This window comes from Genypterus blacodes, unplaced genomic scaffold, assembly GCF_046128005.1.
Source record: "Genypterus blacodes isolate CSIRO-AG114 ecotype Tasmania unplaced genomic scaffold, CSIRO-AGI_Gbla_v1 ptg000107l_1, whole genome shotgun sequence".
Lineage (NCBI taxonomy): Eukaryota > Metazoa > Chordata > Actinopteri > Ophidiiformes > Ophidiidae > Genypterus > Genypterus blacodes.
Window position 1 is genome coordinate 219,316 of NW_027466911.1, and position 21,064 is coordinate 240,379.

Consider the following 21,064-nt stretch of genomic DNA (forward strand, 5'->3'; position numbering starts at 1 on the left):
CAGTAATTCCTTCGCAAAATCACCAGAGAGGAAAATAAGCAATGGGAGAAATGAACTCTTAAAAAATCAAGCTGCCTTGTAACTTGAAATTGAGTGGGGCAGTCGCTCTCTCTGCTCTTACCATGTGCAGACTCTTTCATCTGGTAAACAAATGTCTGAGATCTGAAGGCTTTCCCATTGTTGTTATGCTAACCTTGGAGAGTGAAGCCGCTCCATTAGCATTTGAGGGAGCAAAATATTAGCTAAGAAAGAGAGGTTTCCCATTTAAAGGCATGAGAAAAAGTCTGCTGCCTGTGGTAGCAGCTGGATCGTCTCTCTGCACTGCAAACACAACTTCAGGAGCCATCCGGACCTTGGGGTACTGATTTCTCTGAAAATAAACCCTCCTTGTGCTCTCTATTCGTTTAGATAGGCTCCAGTGCTTTGCTCCATGGTAAATAAGGCTGTTTGGTTTCCACACAAAGCTGGCAATCTTTTAATGATTTGTCCATTTTCTAAAATCTCCAGGTTCCTCTGTGATTGTTGGAAATGTCTGTCTGGATGCATTGAAGCAAACCAAATCATTGAAGCAGTGAGATATAAAAACTTAATTTGTTTAAGTAAAGCTTCGCACTTTATTCCTCCTAGATTGGCCCCCTAACGTATATCAAACTGTATCAGATATCAGGTTTCACTCACATTCTTATTTTCACGTCTGTAAACAGTTCCACCATGTCCCATGATATCTGATTACAAAGACGTGTGTGAAAACAAGCAGCTGAGTTGAGGCGCATCATGGTAATGATTCATTTTCAAGGGGTGGGGGCTTTTACCAGAGCATTATCACACTGAACAAATACACAAGAACATAACATTTTATTTTTATATTCTATATAAAGTACAAGAAGGGGAGAAAATGTCTAAAATCAGTTGTGTTGTTGACCTCACACAAGCATATTTACCCCGTATATGCAAAATCAAAACCCAAATACTGAAAAAGTAATTTACCAATCCAGTGATGTAAATGATATTTTTGAGCTTTAACGTCTTTTCAGGATTTTATGAGTGTGATCTGCCACTTCAATTGTGATGTTAATGGAGTAAGTAGCTGCCACATTATTTGCCGTTTCTCAGAAACGGTGCCAGAGCCACAAGAGGTGGTGGTAAACAGGGTGATGTCATGAACTGCAACCATGGCGGGGCCAAAGCACCCTGAGGCAGGTCAGAGCACCCTGCTTGCACACAGCTACTGGCCCCTCAGCCCTTCTGCAAGGCACACCTGTTATTACTTTCACATGGGTGTGGAGGCGGTGTGGGTACAAACACCCTGCAGCAGAAAGAACACACACACAAGAGAAAGTCAGCAGCAGCAGCAACCACCCACACAGCTCACACTGAGGGCATGAACTTCCATTCAGCCTGTATCCCTCCACGTACTGCAACACATTCCAACAACACAAGTAGAACTGAGCTCTTCCCCCCTCAAACCACACACACAGTCATCCGCATCTATAATTTATTTAATTGTTGCTTATGTGGAGATACAGAGAAGAGGGAGAGTCGGAAAGGTGAGCCAAATGACACGCAGATGTTTTGTAGACAGAAGTTGGATGGCTTTGTAGTTCTAGACCTGTTGGAAGGTCCGACGAGAAGAAGAATGAATTCATGAAAGGTTGAAGTTCAGCTCTGAGAGGTAGCCAGTGAAACACCTGTTCACCTCAAGAACTAAGTGTATGGTCACTGGATGTATACCCGTGTTTCTCTGTTCAGATGGAAGCATGACATATGGCTCCTGACATCGGGTGTGATTCCCTTTGAACTATAGCTGATGGAAACACTCCTAATTTGCATCTTATCCTGCAACATTTCAAAGGTTTGCATATAATTTGGATGACGGTTTAATGGCATGCAAAAGAGACGAATAGAGAGACCGTGAGAGGAAAAGGGGAAGAAGGAAGTGATGTGAGTGAAGCAGCATCCTCCAGTTTTTTTTTCTCTTCTTTCTTTCTCTGCATACTCTCTCAATAACTTTCCACTCAGTGGTCTGCAGTTGGATCATAGAGATGCGGGGTCTCCGCTGGCATGCAAGGTCGCCAACAAGAAAGACGAGCAGATGGTGGTCTTTGTCATTCCCTCCTCTTTTCAGCCTCCTGGCAAGCCTCACCACCTCTCTCTCTCTCTCTGTCCCCCTCTCTCTCTCTCTCTCTCTCTCTCTCTCTCTCTCCCTCTCTCCCTCCCTCTCTCTCTCTCTCTCTCTCTCTCTCTCTGTCCCCCTCTCTCTCTCTCTCTCTCCCCCTCTCTCCCTCTCTCTCTCTCTCTCTCTCTCTCTCTCTCTCTCTCTCTTTCCCCCTCTCTCCCTCTCTCTCTCCCTCTGTAGCACTGCAGCACTACGGGGGTCTGAATAGGCCCAACCTCTGCAATGCAACCAGCCTCATAGGTATGGACCTCCACAACCAGATGGTGAGATTATTTGGAGCAATTAATTCTTTGAGAGAATCAGTGGGAACATGTTTGCAGCAGAGATTTGGGGGCGTGTGGTTGAATGTGTTGAATGACATTCCTCCTTAAAGTCCCTCCAGAAAATCAGAGGGGGTGGGAGTGTTGAGGAAGAACGGGGTGAAAGAGAAAGAGAGGGTTTTTATCCGAGGAAGAAAAGCGTGTGCAAAGTGAGGGGCTATGTATGGGAACTTTTCTTAATGAAAAGGAGCTTGAGGGTCTCTGTTGGAATTTCATTCTAGAGCATATGACAAAATAATCAGGCAAAACATGTGCTTTAATTCAAAATATGCTCTTGATCCTGGTTATCGTTCTGTAACTGAACATTTACACACAGAAGTAAACAACTAAAAGAATATAAACTTGACAGATTAAAAAAAAAATAAAATAGAGCAGAGTAAACCTTTTAAAAACCCGTGGTCTCTAACATGTCCACTGATGGGCGGCCCCGTGCAATCAATCCATAAATCAATCCCTCCATCAACTGCTTCCCATTCCCTCAAACAGAAGTGTGCTAAATAGCCAAGCAGCAATGCAAGGGCTCTAATCTGTCACCACACAGCATCATAGACCCTCTAATGACCCTACAGGTCACGGGGTCGAGCCTCTCATTAACTCACACCCTCGTGTTTTCATCCCTCTTTCTCTGGACACTTTCTCTTTGGAATTTGTCTCTTTTAGCTTTCCTTTTCATGTGGATTAAAATGTCTTGGTATAGATGACCGATCTGTTTGAGTCAAACCAAAAACACTTTTCGATTTCACTCAAACCAAAGCACCAAATCAATATTATGATTGAAATCAGCATCTACTAAAAGTATGCTTACTCTGAGTGACATACCTATACTTTGTGATTGTAAATGGATTCAAGCAAAGGTGTCTTAGTCAGATTAAGCCACCTTCATGTGCATTACCTCAATGGCAGGACTCACCTCATACACATACATACATTATCAACCAACAGATCACAAATACTCCAAAACGTTGATGTGTATGTAAATTATAAATGTAGTGTGAGTGTTGATACACTAGATAAAAAGTATACAACCAAATGTGGTGTGACCTCGACCCCCATCCCCTCCACTTTCTATCATGGCACTGTGAAGTGTCCCGACGAGCTGCATCACTTCCTGGTAGGGCAGCTGTAGTGTGTCTGACAGGAAGACTTTGTAGCTTGTCATGAAGATGGCTGAGAAGGTCATCGGGGTCTCACTCCCCTCCTTTGAGGACCTTTAAAAGGACATGTGCTGTAAGACAGCTCTCAGAGACTCCTCCCACCCCTCATTGACTATTTGAGCTCATACTGTCAGTCAGAAGACATCGGTCCATAAAAACAGGCAGAAGGTGCATCAGCTTCTTCCCACAGCCTATAAGACTACTGAACTCTCTGCAACTGTACAGTCACAGAATGAGCTACCTTTTGAAAATAATTCATTGTGTTAATGCTTATGTCTGTTATAACTTTTTTACTTCAGCACTACATTGCACTTTAATAGTACAGCACTTCTTTTTAAACTGCTGCTTTTATTGTCTTTTAATCGTTTGTTTGTGCTTCTTCCTTTGCACGCTGGTCCTGAGAAACTCAATTTCGTCTTACTGTGTGTGTTTTTACAGATATGGCTGGAATGACAAATAAACTAGAAAGTTGAACTTGGAGAAAAGGCAGGAGAGGGATAAGTTGATCGGTTCCGGTTGCGTGATATGATAACCTACCTGTTCATTGTTTTGTACTCCTTCCATCCCAGTAGTTAGCCTGTATCTCACCCATTGGTTCAATTGTACAAGTCGCAAAAAACACGTCGTCTTCAGTGTCATTGTATCTTATTGATTGAATATCACCTATGATCAGTACCTTAGACTGAACATTATTGTCATTGTTTTGTTAGCAATCCTAGCAGTGTCAAACGTACGGCTAAGCAAGGAAGAAGTGTATATTTAATCAATAGCGTGGAGGAAATGAAGTTGATTTAGTTGTATCTAAATATCCTCGCCCAACTGTATACAAAGGGAACCTCTACAGATACATACATCCAGGGAATCCTGCAGGAACAGTGACCCTATTTTCCAAAGGGGTTGATTGGTCAAGAGGCGGTGCTTTGTATTTCTGCCTGTCTAAGCTCCAACGTATGCTGCTCCGGACCAGGATTGCCAGGAGCCATAAGTTTCCATGGCAACAGAGTGTGATCAGAAGCAAGGCAGAATTAGAATTATAGTAGCTGACCCTTTTAAGCGGCTACTCCAGATACAATCATGTAGGAATTGCGTGTTTTGTAAAAAATATCTTTCATTCAATTGTTTGTAATCACTTGTTGCAGCTTGTCATGGAATTTGCAGCTGAGTCTCATCATGGCGTCATGTATATTGGACAAAAAGTCATTGGCTTTGAGCAAGAAGATATGTGTTTACGTTTTAAGGGAAAAGTGTTGCACCTTGTGAGAAGTTTGCACCATAAGTGGGGCTTGAGTGTCATCATCCAAAGTAATAACAGTGACCATCAAGCACAACTTAGGGCTAGATACAACTATGGCTTCCACAGTTGACCCGGGGCTACAGAGGCCCAAAGCAAGACTCAACACACAGTTATCCATTTTAACTGATGTTTATTAACACTTAAGAGGTCGTAAAATTATCAGATTTAGGTTGCAGGCTTGGAAATATTTGATTTTTCATGTGATATGTCTAGATAGAACGGCCCAGAATGGCCCAAAAACCCAACTCAGGTCAAGGAGATCAATATGAGGTGTAGAAGAACATTGGAAGGTGAATTCCTCAGTAAAGTAATAGCATATTACCGTGAAGCTGGCAGACAGTGGCACATGAGCTAGTTGAATCCACACAGCAGAATTGAAGAATCCAAAAGAGGAGCAGGGGCAAACAGCAGTCATGTAAGGCAGAACCACAATTGAGAGTCAAAACACAGGCAAGTAAATCACAGAATAACATGCAGCCGATCTCTCTACAGAAAATCTGAGACGAACAGACAAAGGACAGCCACACAGGGCGAGTACATGAAAGGAAGGGCTAGTCAGAGGAGCAAGCTTCAGGTGAGATAAGAAGGCAAAGAGGGGCGGGTAAAGGAAAAGATAGAGAGAAGGAGGGGCTTAAAATGGAGAGGAAAATACTCAAGGAGAAACAACAGACAGACAAAGGAGATCTGTGACAACTATTACTCATTCACTGCTCCATTTCAGTTTATTTTTCATCACCAATGTTTGCACTTTAATGTGTTCAATGACACATGATGCACACAGCAAATATGCATAGTTTAACCAAGAGGAGTCTGGTTAGGTCACTTTCACAGTGCACTAGGAAGTCAGACAGAAAGGGTGACACTCAATTATTGTCCATTTAGTCAATCAATTGATAAAATCTAAAGCATAATTCCAATGTATTATTTCTGTTTGTTGATTTTTGTATTTTTTTCTTCTATGACACAACAAAGACAAATCATTTGTTGTGCATTGTCCAAGTTGATTCGAGCGCCTATTTCATTTTGTGACTGACAATAATATGAACTCTCTCTCTCTCTCTCTCTCCCTCCCTCTCCCTCTCCCTCTCCCTCTTCCTCTCTCTCTCTTGCTTTCTCTCTGTCGCTCCCTCAAGAGAATCTAAATGCACCTGACTCCCACTAAGGAGAGTCACTCTTTCATTTTCAAAAGAACACCAGGCTAATATGGTGTCATTATAAAAGATGACCTGTATGATGTTCTGATGCTTGTTGAAGAGACGGCATGCAGGGTCGTAAATGGACAACAGGAAGCAACAATGGTGCACCTGTTGTTATTCTCACAAACACAGACCTCCATACACACACACTCACAAACCTACAGCACATTGTCTCCACAGTTTGGAGTACAAACAGGATTTCAAAACTCCTGGTCAGGATTGTTTCCACTATGTGAACAGATTGGGAACAGAAAGTAGCAGCTGGGGGGGAAGTATGAAAAACTGTGTGGCCATGATGAGAAACCAATAAATGCTATTAGAGTTGACTGGTCTACTTATGATCTAAATGAGTCTGACCCAGATCAGAGCTCCCACTTTTAGTACAGCTAATATGAGAATTTATCATGGCTACTAAACACAAACCCCACATGCAGACTGGCACACAGATAGCCTGTAAAAGTGAATTATCGGAGTGGAGTTTCTGTCCTTCCCTATTTTTAATCTGAGGAAGTTTCTCCCACAGGGCTGACGGCCTGGCTGACACAATGCACCACCATGTACCTGTTTTAGACTGTGAAAAACTTTCCAAGGAGCCAAAATGCAGTTGTCTCTCACTTTCCTGTAACTGATATCACTTAGGTTTCCACTGCTAATAAAGCATACCATTATGGCAAAAGGTGTGTATGTGCGTGCATGTGCCAGGATGGTTACTCAGATTGCAGTGTAAACAGTCAATGCACCTGTGTAAATGACAGAGAGAGAGCTGTTGTGTTTTAGCAGGGAGGCCATCAGGGAATAAGACATGTTGTGCAAACTGTATCACCTGGAGAGATCAAGAAAAAAAAGCGTGGCTACTGAAACCACCAGCTTTCTTACATATAAGAGACAGGAACTCTGCATGTTAATGTTAGATATTAGTTTGATTCGGGGAGTCAGAAATGTTGTGCCACCTGGAGATACATAGGGAAAGAGAGCGCCCATCACAAGCAGACAGACTAATAAGACATTCCACCTGTATGCTCTTATTTACACCTCACGATTTCATTCTACAATGAGCTGATGCAACTGCCTATGGACAAACTGTCAGGTGGAATAGGACAGTGTGTGTGTGAGATCAGAGCTCGTGAGCTGATGTGCAAGAAATCCTGCGAAATGTGAGCTGCTGTATCCATGTGTGGAGTGTTTAGATGGTGCTTAGATACAGCCAGAGACGAGCCGTGAGGGATTCAGGCATGTTGTGCAAACTTTGGCAGCTGGAGAGAAGGGAGGAAAGTGTGTGTCAGCACCAACCACATCCTTTCTAAACTGAGGTATGACACTTTGATGTGTAAGTGTAAAACTGTATTTGTATAGTGATGATTGCCACTTTACAAAAATAGATGTTCCTCTGCATTTCGTTGCTTGTTCCTGTGACATACGCAATGACAATACTGTTGAATCTATTCTAATCTAAATACCACTTATCAGTTTAGCTCATATCTATATATTCAGTGGTATTCACTTCAACCTAATATGTCACTCATGTGCAGGGCGACACAGGCGTACCAGTGCTGCTGTTTCTTTCACTTTCATGAGTAAAATACAGATGCCCTTGGTTTGGCCTTGGTTGCTTGCGGTATAAATGATACACTGCCAAAATCATAGTAGTTTGAAACTTGTACTAGTGCCGACCGGAGATGATTTGTGGTTTCTGACTAAAATGACTCCCTTGTGTAGTGGTTCCCAATCGCCAGCACCGCATGCTATCCTGATTAGTTATTTCAGGTGTGTTCACGTGGTCTGTAGTTGGCGATAGTCTGATATTAGGCGACACAATCCTGAGCTAAATAGGCATTGATAGAGCAGGAAGAGATGAATTGCTGGGGGCTTCAAGGACCCGGACTGAGAACCACTACCCTTATGGATATTAAGGGACTCTTTGTCAGGTTGGTTGTTGAGGTGCAAATACAGCAGTGGTTGTAAGTTGTAGACTTTGAAACCCTTAATACTGATACAGATACACGTACTCTGTAGCTGGATGCAGTGAGTTTACTTCTGTGCTTTAGGAAGCATAAGCAGACAACAGCATGGTTCAGGTTTGAATGAAATATTGCCCTGTGGGTTTTGTGCATTTCCTCATTGCCCTGCACCTGGATGTAACATGTCTAGATATGTACTGAAGATAATTACAGACGTGGCTAATCAGTCAGCCTTCTCTCTTACCCAATGGCTTCAATATTCCTTTTATGGTCGTGTATAGTCTTTTTTTTTAGTATTTCTCTTTACCCTGTGGTTATTTATGTGGGGATATTGGTTTAAAAGGTCCGGTTTCATCACTGTCTTTAACTGAATTGTATGCGTTTATGTGAAGACGGGGTGAATTTTCTAGTGGATTATTGGTCTCTGTGTGTTTAGGTCTGTGGTGTAGCATGGTACTGGGCCATCTCAGTCAGCTGAGTATGTCAACACCCATTACCATCACAACCACCACCCAGGGGAGCTGCTAATACAGATGTGGCCATCACGCGAGTTCCACTTTTTGTTTGGTTATTGCACTTCTCCTGCACTATTGGCTCACAACAAGAGGGTTGATTTGAAATACTTTAAAGGGTGTGCTTTATTGCTCCTAAACTACATGTATGAAATGAACAGGACACATTGGTTGTAAGTGTATTCCGTTCCTATTCTGATCTTTGTCTCCACACTATGTAGTCACAACAAACACAGAGATTCACCTGTCAGGCTTGTCTAGTAATGAGTCTCTAGTTACCATGCTGTCGTCCCCAATCAGCACTGCTGTAAACCTTTAGGGAAGTACAGACAGAAGGGCCACAATTAGAGAAGTACAAGCGGAGGAACCACAGTAAAAACAAACACAAAGACAGAAGGGCAATAAGAGAAAATCTACACTTGTGTTTCCTCATTTGTTCTGAGCTAATTTGAAATATTGCATTGGCTAAACTTGAGGTCAATAAACGCATCATGACTGAGTACAGGGCTAAAGACAGACAAGAATAGAAAATAACAAGGTTACTGAGCACGATGAGTCAAAGTGCAGCTTGTTTACATTCCTGCTTGCACACATTAACCACACACCCAACACACCAAACTCTTTAACAAGGTTATACCCTGAACCTTAATCAACTACAAATACTTTAACAACAGTAGAGGACGGTTGCACTGAACTTCACACTTGCAACTACCATCTCAAAAATTAACATCCACCCACCACACCTGCTTTAAACCTAAAGACGCAATGCAATGGTACAACAATGGTACGTACACTTTAGATGTTCTAAGTTCAAACTGTATTTCTACGGAACTGAACTTATTTCTGAGGGAAAGTCATCTATTGAAGACCTTCAAAAAGCTAAATTCAGACTTTGCGTTTCATTATAAACATAAATGCTGTACAGTACAATTAGTGAGTCCCTGCTAAGAATAATCAGGATAGTGTTTCTTCCTCAGACCATCTCTGTCATGTACTTGTAACCTTCATGCACTGTGTTTCTAGTGGAAAGGTTCCCATAAAAGAGTCATACCACTGACCCCTTTGAAGCTGCCCCTGAACTAAACACTGTTGCACACATTACTGAGCAGAACATTCACTTCCCATGGCAACAGAAAACACAGCGCAAGAGACAGGCAAAAGGCAAACAGAGAGTTGAGCGAAATACCGATTTTAAACTCATTTAAGCCTTTCACTATGGCATGGTAGAGGAGAATGTGGTGGTTCCCATAAAGTCTGGGACATTAAACCTCAAAAGAGGCACGGAGGTAGGTGTCATAACCGTCTACTGTAGGGCCTCAGGGCCTCGGGGCCCCAAACGCACCCTGGCTGAAAACACAGGGATCTGGCAGAACTGGAGTTGTAGGTCCAGCATCCATGTTGCCTTGGCAACCTGCCTGAAAGAAAGAAAGAAAGAAAGAAAGAAAGACAGAAAGAAAGAAAGAAAGAAAGAAAGAAAGAAAGAAAGAAAGAGCAAACTCCTGGTGTCAATGGATGGGTCTGGATGTGGCGCCAGGCAGTCTAACCCAGTGAAGCGACGGCTGTGATAGAGGGAGCGGAGCAGGGACGAGTCCTGGGGGTTGAAGGAATGCAGGAGGCACAATAACACACAGCTGGGGGAAGAATGACAAGGAGGGCCCACATATCACACACACACACACACATCATGCTCCATCCTGGGTGGTGATGAAGAGCTGATGAAGACAATTCATCTCAAATACGATAAAGTAGCACCATCATAAATAAAATATAAGTAATAATATCATTATAAATAAAGTGCCACATGATATTTATACTTCACTTGTGAGTTATTGGTACAAATATAATATGTACTCATCCAGGCACTGTAATAAATAAATAAAATAAATAAAAAAGGAAGATTGAACAGTAAAACTTTTATAGTATTGATCAATGGTATCCATTCAGCTGCTTTCTTCTTAATCGATCTCATTTTCAGTCCCTCGTTGTTTAGCATCTAAGGTGGTTTGGCTCAGGAGTGTGTGTCACTCAGTAATCAATACAAAGGCTGTGCGTAATTACGCACCAATGACAAAAACACTGAAATGACGTCGGAATACTCAACTCACGAGTTATGAAAATAAACAACCATCTTTGGATCAGTCGATTTTATACATCAACACGTCTGCAGTGAATCAATCTGTGAGAGGTGATCGGTGTGAAGACGAGCGAGAGTTCTTACTTTGAACAAGGATGATAATGTGCGATTGACTGCTTTAATCGCGCGCGCTCTCCCTCTCTCTCGCAAACACACACACACACACACACACACACACGCTCAGCCCACCGCAGCTCACACGGAATGAGACACGCCTTTTTCTCGGCTCCGTCGGCGGGTCGGTGGGCAGCGCGCTGCCCGTGATTGACCAGCTTCTCTCCCTGATCTGTCAGCCGGCTGGCTTGGCGCCTCCCCTCGCCTCTATATATGTAGGAAAGCTATTCGTTCCTTCCACACCGACACTCGTGAAGTGAAAGGAGCTGCGCGGCTCCACGGGATGTGTTGATAGACTCGATTTAACGCAGTCTGGCTTATTCGACTCTCTCTCTCTCAGGCTGATTAGAGAATCTCCGCCGTGTTTACAGCGTCGTGTTTGAATCTGAATCTTCACATCTTCAGCTACCAGTCGTCCGATTGTTTCCTCCTGCTTCTCTCTGAGCCGTTGGTTATCTAAAATGAAGGCTGTTCCACCAGTCCACCCCCAGGACTCCTCCTCCAACAGCAGCCAGCTCTCCCTCCACTATCTGTCGAAGCACAGCCTCAACATCGCCCGGTGCAGGATGGAAGATGAGGACTTGTTCTGCCTGCAGTACGACATGAACGACTGCTACAGCAGACTGAAGCGCCTGGTGCCCACCATACCGCAGGATAAGAAAGTCAGCAAAGTGGAGATCCTCCAGCATGTCATTGACTACATCCTGGACCTGCAGCTGGCCCTAGAGACGCACCCTTCTCTCCATAAACAAGCACAGCCACAGCGGACCGGGACCTGCCCTCTTCCTCCTCCTCCTCCTCCCGCTGCAGCCTCCAACCCCAGCCGGACACCGTTGACGGTACTCAACATCGACCACCATCAGGTAAACTTTAACCCGAGAGGAGACTCATCCGGGATTCGAATAGACCGTCCGCCCTTCAGAGTGAGACAAAGCGCGTCATGCCCGTTATGTCTTATTGTCCTTATAGTGTTAAGGGGAGAGAAAAAGACTCTGAAGGATAGAAACGCTACATTTCTTACTCCTCCGCCTTGGGAAAATCATGCGCAAAAACACATTTGGCCCTCTGTTAGGTTGCGCACTTGATTGCGGGCTTTCTGATTTGCATGATAATTCCAGTGCGTGGCAAAGGCCCACCTTATCCCAGGATAGGTGAAGTGGCTCAAGCTGCAGCCCACTCCACTGCGCACAATAAGGCACATTGGTTATTCAATAGGCCATAAGAGAATTTATTATGTGAGCTATAGCCTGCTCATTTCCCGCTGCTCTGCTGTATATCATTTTATTTTGAAGGCTTAAGTCTTCTGAATTTATGAAGTGAAGTCCATGGAAGCAACAATCCAACCCTTCTTATATGTTTTATTCCTTCCTTTGTTTTTGTAGAGGACATCAATAGTGAAAAAGCCAGATGAGTCACTTTTATGCCGTTGAAATTGAAAGCACTGCATCGGTAAGTTGATTTTCAATATTTGTCATCATTTTCAATGTTTTTTTTATATTTCCTGTCAGAAGTCAGACGTGAGGTTACAGCTGCATGATCACAGACCACAATGCGTTGGGCTGCAGGGCGGTGGGCAGGAGGAAATATTGGTTAAGTGGTGTTCCATGTCCCCATTAAGTTGATTATTGTGTAGGTAGTGCACACTGACAGGCTGTGTGGTGCTTTCAGGAGTCAGTAGACCTCAGGAAAAACAATAATTGGGGAACATGAAATTGGCAGCAACCTCAGAGGCAGCTGTGCTTTGCGCAATAACTGTCACTGGTGTAGCAATCTGGGAAGAAGAGAAGGGTTAAAACCTCAGCTTGCCCTCTCTCTTTCATTCTCACAGACACACACACACACACACACACACTCACTCCTTCCTCCCTCGCTCTCTTTCTCTCACACTCAAGCTCTCTCTGCCTGTCAACCCATTCAACCGGCTTTACAGGCATTAATGTGGAGTGAGCAGTATTACGTCAGTATCTAAACACACCTGGTTAAAACACGGTCTAAAAGCATAGCGGGTGTCCCAGTTTGTGCTTCTAGAGCCGGGGGCCTGGTGCAGTGTGGTCTCGGTTACATTCAGCTGGGTCCTGTCTGTCTTGCCCAGCAGCCAGTAGCATGTGGTTGTTTGACCTGGTTTGTTTTGGGTTGTTGATCAAGCATGGCCTCAGTTTTGTCGCTGGCGCCAGTCTGTCTGGAGCTCTGGGTTCACCCCTCCCTCCCCCCCTCTCCGCCTCTATTCATCCCCTCCACAGGTGTGCAGGCTGCCCAGAGCCGCTCCAAAGGCAGCAAAGCTTCGCCAGGGACTCACACCCAACTGGAGGCACAATCACAAGGGGGGATTTCAAAACTGCTGGGAGGAATTTCAACACAAATAAAATTGCTGTTCATATCCTAATTCTTTTGGTTCCCGTGATAAAGGGAATCTGTAAGCTTCGCCCCTTCACCTCCTTTCTTTACATTCATCGAAGTTTTTCTTCACGTCACTCGGAATGGAGTGAAATTCCCGTGCTGATTAGTTTTTGTTAGAAACCCCTTTTGTCACCATACTGTATGAGATCAGTCTGTGAAACGTGCTTCAAGAAATAGATAAAAATGACTCCAGTTTAAAGCTTTACTAAACTGAGATAAATCATTGTACATGTTTAGGACATCTATTGTTTCAAATAGATGATTTGTGCTGAACAGGGAGGTTTCCCCTGTGATCTTCAAATGTTTGATATTGTAAAGAAGAACAATTCTGAGTCGAGACAATTAAGATTGTACATACAGAAGCAAATGTTCTATAAATGTATGTGAAAGGAAAACTTATATGCTTAAAATAGACTATTGTAATTATAAGATATTTTTTATTAAAACATTTTTTGGTTATGTAAATATTGTGTTTCCACTTTTGAGTCTTTAGTGAATGATCGTGGTTTTTGCTCTCACATCATCACATCAGTTAACTCTTTGCAGTGTTTTTGGAATAGTTTAATATGTAGCATGTCATGCTCATTGCAGAGATATTGAAATGTGCACTGAAGCAGCCTCCCTGTGTAGATATGTGCCGAAGTTCAACACCCAGTTCCTCTCTTTTCCTTTCCTTTGCCGTGCTTTCTCTTCAATTGTTTTGTATTTATTAACTATGGTAACCTGGAGCTGCTCAGATTGTGGGTCGGTCTGCTGTTTGATCTCAAAAAAAGGCCCAGTTTGTTTTAGTTACATTGGGTTCTTCTTTTTAAAAATGTTAAGTCTAGCATTTCTGACAGTGTTTACGATGTAAAATCCTAAAATCACTGCAAAGCCACGTCTCTGTTATACCACAGGGTTTTAGCTTTGCTCATGCAGACGGTTGTTCTCCTCGGAAAGTTAATTATTTGCACAATGAAATCATTAAACTTTGGTTATGAACTGATGAAATATGTGAACATTAACAGACTTCTTGTATGCTGTTCAGTAGATATTACACGATTTCCCTTATTGGAATCCAGCAATCATTGTTCATGTAAAGATATAAAAAAATGCCTTTATTTTTCATGACATCAAACACCGAATTTACCTCACCGACCTCCTGCCAGTGTGATAGGCCACTTGTACATTACTGTCAGCTGCACTGTTGGACTTGACCTTCACTGGCTTGTGAGGATCTGTCAAAACAATTAAAAAGGTAAAAGTTTCCAGGAAGAATTGTGTTGTCTCAACTTTTGTCTCCAGGGGGAATTTCGGTTAATTAGTTTTTCACATTGAATCGTCTCCTATCGTCAGGAAAGTGAGGATGGCGTTGTACAGAACAGCAGTAAAACACAATTATGATGCGTAGCAGGTTCATCTGTCAATTTGGAGAGAGATTATGTCATCGCAAAACCTCTCAAATATCTCTTCGAGGGGATTTAGGTTGGTAGCGTTTTCAATTCCATCACACACACACACGCATATACACACACACACGCACGCATACACACATCTGCATGTTTACAAAGAGAAAGGAAGCAGCAAAGGTTAGATTTGTGTTAAGTAGGGGACCAACATAGACCATCATTAGCTTGTGTATCTTTAATACAACAGCATTATTGTGGGAGTGGCCTAAATTAGGACCTATGCATGTAATTGACGCCGCTATATAATCATGTATTTCTTAATGTAACTGATGTTCAGAAATGAAGGAACTACAACTACAAGATACATTTATATTATAGTATATCCAATGAAGAAAAAATGTTGATAATACTAAAATGCTTATGATTTCATGTTAAACAGTAAATTCTAAAATAATGTCTGGATCATTACTTTTGAAGAATGTAACAAAAAAAAGGAAAAACTCACAAAGTTAACATATATTTAAAAAGAAATCAGGGATGCAGATATACAAAATATAATGTAATGTGTTCTTCTTCTTCTTCCATCAAGTTTCATCCAAACTGCTTCCTTTGCAGAGGTAAAAAGACATCTTTGTGTCATTGAGGAGAACAGGAGTTTATTCACTGCACAGTGTTCAGAATTACATTTACTATATTTAAACCTTAAACTTACATCTGTAACATACAGCATCAGTGTTCTTTCAAACCACAGATGGAATTAAATGTCTCTGGACCATAAACACACTCTGAATAAGCTGAATAAAGGTAAACATGTGTTACTTAATCATCCAGGTTAACCATCAGATTACATTTATATTTCAGGCATTTGGCTTTTTAAACTGATGCTACACATATATATGAATTTATGGCTGAAAATATAAGCTCACAAAATAATAACCATTGAGAAAAAGCAGCAAATATATGAAGAGTTATAAAATATACTGTCCCTTATGAGGAGATGTTTAAGGAAGCATGGAGCTGAAAATGATATCCTCACAAACCTGCATTCATTGTTGCTGCACAATATCACAGCAGAAGCATCCAGACCTGAAAGCCCGAAAAGAAATTCCACCAAGAATCCATCCTTCAATTTGTTCTCCAAATGAACAAACGATTTACAAATATAAATGGACAAAAGGATTCAAAACATTCATTCTAAATATCAGTTAGAACTCAGACTTTTTTCAAGAAAACAAACAGAAATTCACTCTTACAAACAGCATCTATACTACATTCTATATCCTACATAGTGGTGCATGCTACACTACACTACTCTTTACTGCATCAAGTCCAAATAATATGATTCCTCACATAAGTACACATCTACTGCATTATTTGAAAGCAAAAATATAACTTGTCCCCATATCAGACGGCTACAGAGGGAGGAAAGAGTAAAGGCTTTATGGAAATTATACAGATGAATTTGAGGACAGATTGTAAAGTAGGTAACATTTTATTAGTACAGTTTTATGCTGTAGCAAGCCAGCTGATGGATCCTGACAGTCATGTGACCCGGAGAGGAAGATGGTTGTCTTTTTTCATGGAGCTGCAGTTTGTCTCTTGAAGAATGGTTGAGAGTTGAGTCGTGTGTCCCTCTATCAACCTGCTGAATGTGGGTTAAAGTGCCCGTTTGACACTGACGGCCCACACACGCAGACGCACACACTCACACACACAGAGAGAGAGAGAGAGAGAGAGAGAGAGAGAGAGAGACGGAGAGAGTCACTCCACTGTGGCCATCTAAGGATAAGGAGGCCGGCCACCTGTGTGTGTTTATAGTCCACAGGAAGAGGGGTTGGCCTCACTGCCCTTGACAAGTGCTGTCCTTGTGAAATGGATGGGTGTGTGTGTGTGTGCGTGTCTGAACGATAAAAGGTAGAAAAAATAAAATGAAAAAAGTGTTACAGCACAGGTGGCCGGCTTGACAGTTAGACCTTCTTGATATAATGAAAGATTTTCCCGCCCGTCAGAGGGAGCGACACACACGGGCCTCGCTGCTCAAACCAGATCAGACATGAAGGCCCACTTCAGCTGAGAGCATTTCAGATGCATTTAACCTGGACGGCCACTTCTTACTGGTAAACAGAGCAGAAACATCCCACAACCACCAAAGTGGCTGAGGTGATGTGTAATAGCTACAGAGGTAGATCCAGAAAAACATGTTTATTAAAGAGCTTTGTTTCTCCTCAGGTCAGTGCTTTATTCAAACCAGAAAAATGTTGTCTAAGCTTCTTTGGCCTTGGAAGAGGCATGAGCTGAGTACTCTTCCAGTTTACTGATATTTGGAAATGCTTAAAATTTAAATCCTATTTATCTCAAATAAAAGCAGATTCAGATTCACTCAGACTCACACACTCAGACACACACACTCAGACGCACACACTCAGACTCACACACTCAGACGATACACACTCAGACGATACACAGCTCATAGTTAGAGACACAATACTCTCTAATCACACCATCATGTCCGTCGTCTGTTAAATTCAAAGTCCCACTGTTTTAGCAGCTGTGCATTTCCACTTTTCTTTGTATTCTGACACATCCTATTTCCAAAAATTCATTTATGAAACAATCAAAGATGAATGTGCACAGTCTATGTTCTGCTTTGTTCCAGTTGTGTGGATGGAAAAGGTTTCCCTCAGAGCTGCAGTGTTCAGGCTGGGATCCCTGGATCATTTATTTATCTCCTCTCCTATTATATTTTGCTGCAGCCATATGTTGACTCATAATTCCCACCGTCTCGCTGTAATACAGCAGCAGCTTTAGCACTGCAGGATTTTCCAAATAACCCCTGTTGGTAGCGAGGCGGTGCAGCAGCGAGGGAAAGTCATACTTCTACGGTTTTAGATTTTGCTCCATCTGCAAGAGACAGGACGGCTCGGCCTTCACCTTCACGTCTGTGTGCTCCCCTCGTCCAGATTGTGGGTAAACTATCAAGCCCGGTGTGATAAGGAGGCTGAAACCACATTGTTCAACCAGTTTGAAGGAGTGAACAGAGCCGCCGTCACTCAGAAACGTCATTATGAACACAATATCATTATTATCAAAACAAGACAATGGCCGCGCTGCAAGTCCACCCAATTGTTTGTACAGGTGTGTGTGTGTGTGTGTGTGTGTGCGTGTGTGTGTCAGAGAGAAAGAAAGAGAGGGAGAGGCGGTGTTAGTGCACAGCTGTAATTGGACTGCATGCATTTGTGTGTTTTTGTTAAATTGTTCTGTGTCGAAAATTACAGATATAAAAGCCAGAATGACACGAGGGACTTTCTCATTTGTGAGGCAGAATATTTCTGATTGAATCTATATTGTTTCATTACATAGAAACGTTTTATTTTTATCCATTTCCTCATCGCTGATTGTATCAAAACAAAGAAACAAATGCAAAAACCTTTTCTTGTATTTCCACAAATTTGTACCACGCACCGTGACACGATCACATAAAACAAGGATGCTCGCCGTCGTCTCTGTCTTGAATTAACCTTCTGCGTATGTTAAACTGCAATAACAGTTTTAGCAGTGGTGTCTCGCCTCTCTCTCTCCCTGATTTAACTCCACATTATGGCGTTCCACGGGGGCCTATATCCCCGCGTGTTAATCACTGCTCTTCCTGGCGCACAGAGAAATATATGGCGAGTGCTTGCAGAGGAACAGTGGAGGACAAAAACGTGCTCGCTCTTGGACACTACTTGATTACAGACTAATTGGTCTAGAGTGATTAAATATCTTGTGCTTCTCGCTAATTGCAGCTATTTAAAGCAGCTATTAGCTTAAAATGCCTGCCACCAACAGCCGTTTACTCATAAACAAAATGTGAGATGCGGCAATTCACCTGTACCTTCTTCCTAACGGCTCACAGAAAGCTTTGTGCTGCGCTCACACATTCAGAACACATGGCATCTCAAATCTACAATATTCCTATTTTTTTCACAACGCAAGTGAATGCATCATGAAATACTTTTGCTTTGCTTTTTCTTATATTCATTTTGAATAACGCGTTTTTATTAGAAAGAATTTATTATTTCTCCAAATCAGAGAATGTAACATGGACATTTTTGCAAATGCTGAATTAATCCAAATTATATTGCCTACACTCACTTGTGATAATTGATGTGTAATTTTTCTTCTTTGGATGGTGTGTGTGTGTGTATATTAATGGCTTGACTCTGAATGTTTTTAAATAAGAGGGAAAATGTGAATAAAGAATAATCTTATAAAGAATAGTCGTTGTGGTTGATTTGTTTTAATGTAGCCACAGTCTAATGCTTTAAAATCCGGACATGTGTCCTGTAAATGCAAACACTCGAGAAAGAGGGCGGCCATCAAACACAAACAGAGGAGAGTTAATGTGTGAACACCCACCAGTTTAGCTTCAGTCAGGCCTCTTTGAGGACAATAACAAACAGCTACAGTGGTGAATGAGTGAAAGTGGGTGAGGAGGTGAAAATAATGACCGAGAGCAAGAGAATGCGAAAGAACGAAGGCGCAAGAAACGAAGGAGGCCTTGGCATAGCCGGTGCCAAGCGTGGCTCCCGGGAGACGGGCGATGAATTACTGAAATGAGATCTCAGACAAATGCCAAGCTTCTCCAAAGAGCAACCAGAATGGCTGAGCCCCCTGGAGAACACAGTGATTAGAGAGAGGGGGAAGCAGGGGTCTGCCAAGCCCCTTAAAGGATCTGCTGTGTGAGTGGTGGGTGTAGGGATGGCACGGGGACAGCAGACATGTCACACAACACGACCCTGAGGTGCAGCCTGCACACAGCCAATATGGCGAGTTAAATACCGCTGCTGCATCGGTGCGGAAGAGAGAGGACTGCCTCCAATCAAACAGGTTACTGTTTTAGTTTCCTAATGATCTTAATTAATCCGGCTTAGTTCACACCACTTTGCTCCAAAACAAGAAAACAAAGTGCTGCGTGTCCACAAGAAGAAAATATGTCTGTCTGTCAGTGAGATAGATAGATAGATAGATAGATAGATAGATAGATAGATAGATAGATAGATAGATAGATAGATAGATAGATAGATAGATAGATAGATAGATAGATAGATAGATAGATAGATAGATAGATAGATAGATAGATTCAGAATGACAGGAATCTGTGTGCCACATTATACTGCTATTACTCGCAACTGCCTGAGGGGAAACTACATCAAACCAAACAAAAATCACATTGGAGGCTGAGATGATAAATGGAGAGTCGGTCTAACTGCATTACCGCTATTATATTTGGGAATGAAAAAAATTACTTCTAGCGCTCTGTAATGTTTCAGTTTCTGATAAATTGCGCATCCAGCCGCAGAAATGCGTTTTGATAAAGATCATTTACAGTTTCATTAGAAACATATTTCCTTGTGTGCATATTTGTTTGTTTCTCTTCTGCACGGAGGCACAGAAGCTCACAAATAACAGCATGGGAGAATTTCAGCGGTACAACATTCCTCTGCTGCGGAATGAATCAGCACAGCTCCTATCCTGATCCCTCCATATGTTTCCATATAGATATCAAGCCATCGATTAGAGGAATGCTGTCATCTAGTTGGCAGCTATTAGGCTGCTGGCTTTGGCACCCAGTCAACAACTAATTCACATGCTAATGTCTTCCAGATCAGGTCTCGCCCCCAAACTGGTTTTCCTTATTGACTTGATTCCCTGATTGGACAGATGGCCGTGTTTGTGTTTAGGCCCTGGGTACGGCTGGTGAGGGCGGAGGGTGGCACTGGTGGTGGCGGTCGAGGATTCCCAAGCTTATGAATAAACAACGACAATCATCTTGATAAACAACAACATTATCTGGCATCTGAACCTTGACGGCGATCCATTATGGCTGTTACTGTCACATCATGTGCTCCAGTCAGCTTTTAATTGCTCGTATTTACTATTGAGAATGGGGGGAAATCACACACAATGTATTAATTGGTGCTCTTAAGTGATTTGTCTCTCTGCTTGCCAGGACCGCAGTCAATAGCGGAATGTAGTGAAAGTTATCAAAGAAGGGCAACGAACGAAGGTGTGAGGCCGAGGACAGAAACAGCTGCTGCTTGTGGAATGGAGAAGGAAAATGAAAGCAGCATTTTTATTTTTCCCAGCCCTTACGCCTCCCCCCCCCCTCCTCCCCCCCTCCACCCCCACATCTCTCCCTCACCTCTTGTTCTGCTCTTTCTCTCTCTGCTCTCCTCTCTCCCATTTTCTTGCCTGGCAGCAATCTTTCTCAGGAGACTTTCGCTGCAGTGAGGAGAATGTCAGTCCTGTGTAGTTACGAGTGCGTGTGCTGGTGTGTGTATATGCGCGCGTGTGTGTGTGCGTGCGTGTGCGTGCGTGTGCGTGCGAGTCTACGCGAATCGTCCCCTCGATGTCCTCATTAGCAAAACGCAAGTGTGTA

At 42.6% G+C, this 21,064-nt stretch overlaps 1 protein-coding gene across 1 annotated transcript; it reads left to right on the plus strand.

Moving 5' to 3' along the window:
* Positions 1-10,967: 10,967 nt before the first annotated feature.
* Positions 10,968-13,127, plus strand: id4 (inhibitor of DNA binding 4). Its single transcript, XM_076160862.1, has 3 exons — positions 10,968-11,721; positions 12,241-12,307; positions 13,099-13,127. Exons 1-2 carry the CDS (start codon positions 11,320-11,322, stop codon positions 12,286-12,288), a joined length of 450 nt encoding a protein of 149 aa, XP_076016977.1. The 5' UTR covers positions 10,968-11,319; the 3' UTR covers positions 12,289-12,307; positions 13,099-13,127.
* Positions 13,128-21,064: the final 7,937 nt, after the last annotated feature.

Bases quoted from the DNA above. Each gene is read 5' to 3' on its own strand.
- id4 (XM_076160862.1), top strand. From the start codon at position 11,320: ATGAAGGCTGTTCCACCAGTCCACCCCCAGGACTCCTCCTCCAACAGC. The intron at 11,722-12,240 runs GTAAACTTTAAC...TTGTTTTTGTAG, and splicing joins TCAACATCGACCACCATCAG to AGGACATCAATAGTGAAAAA.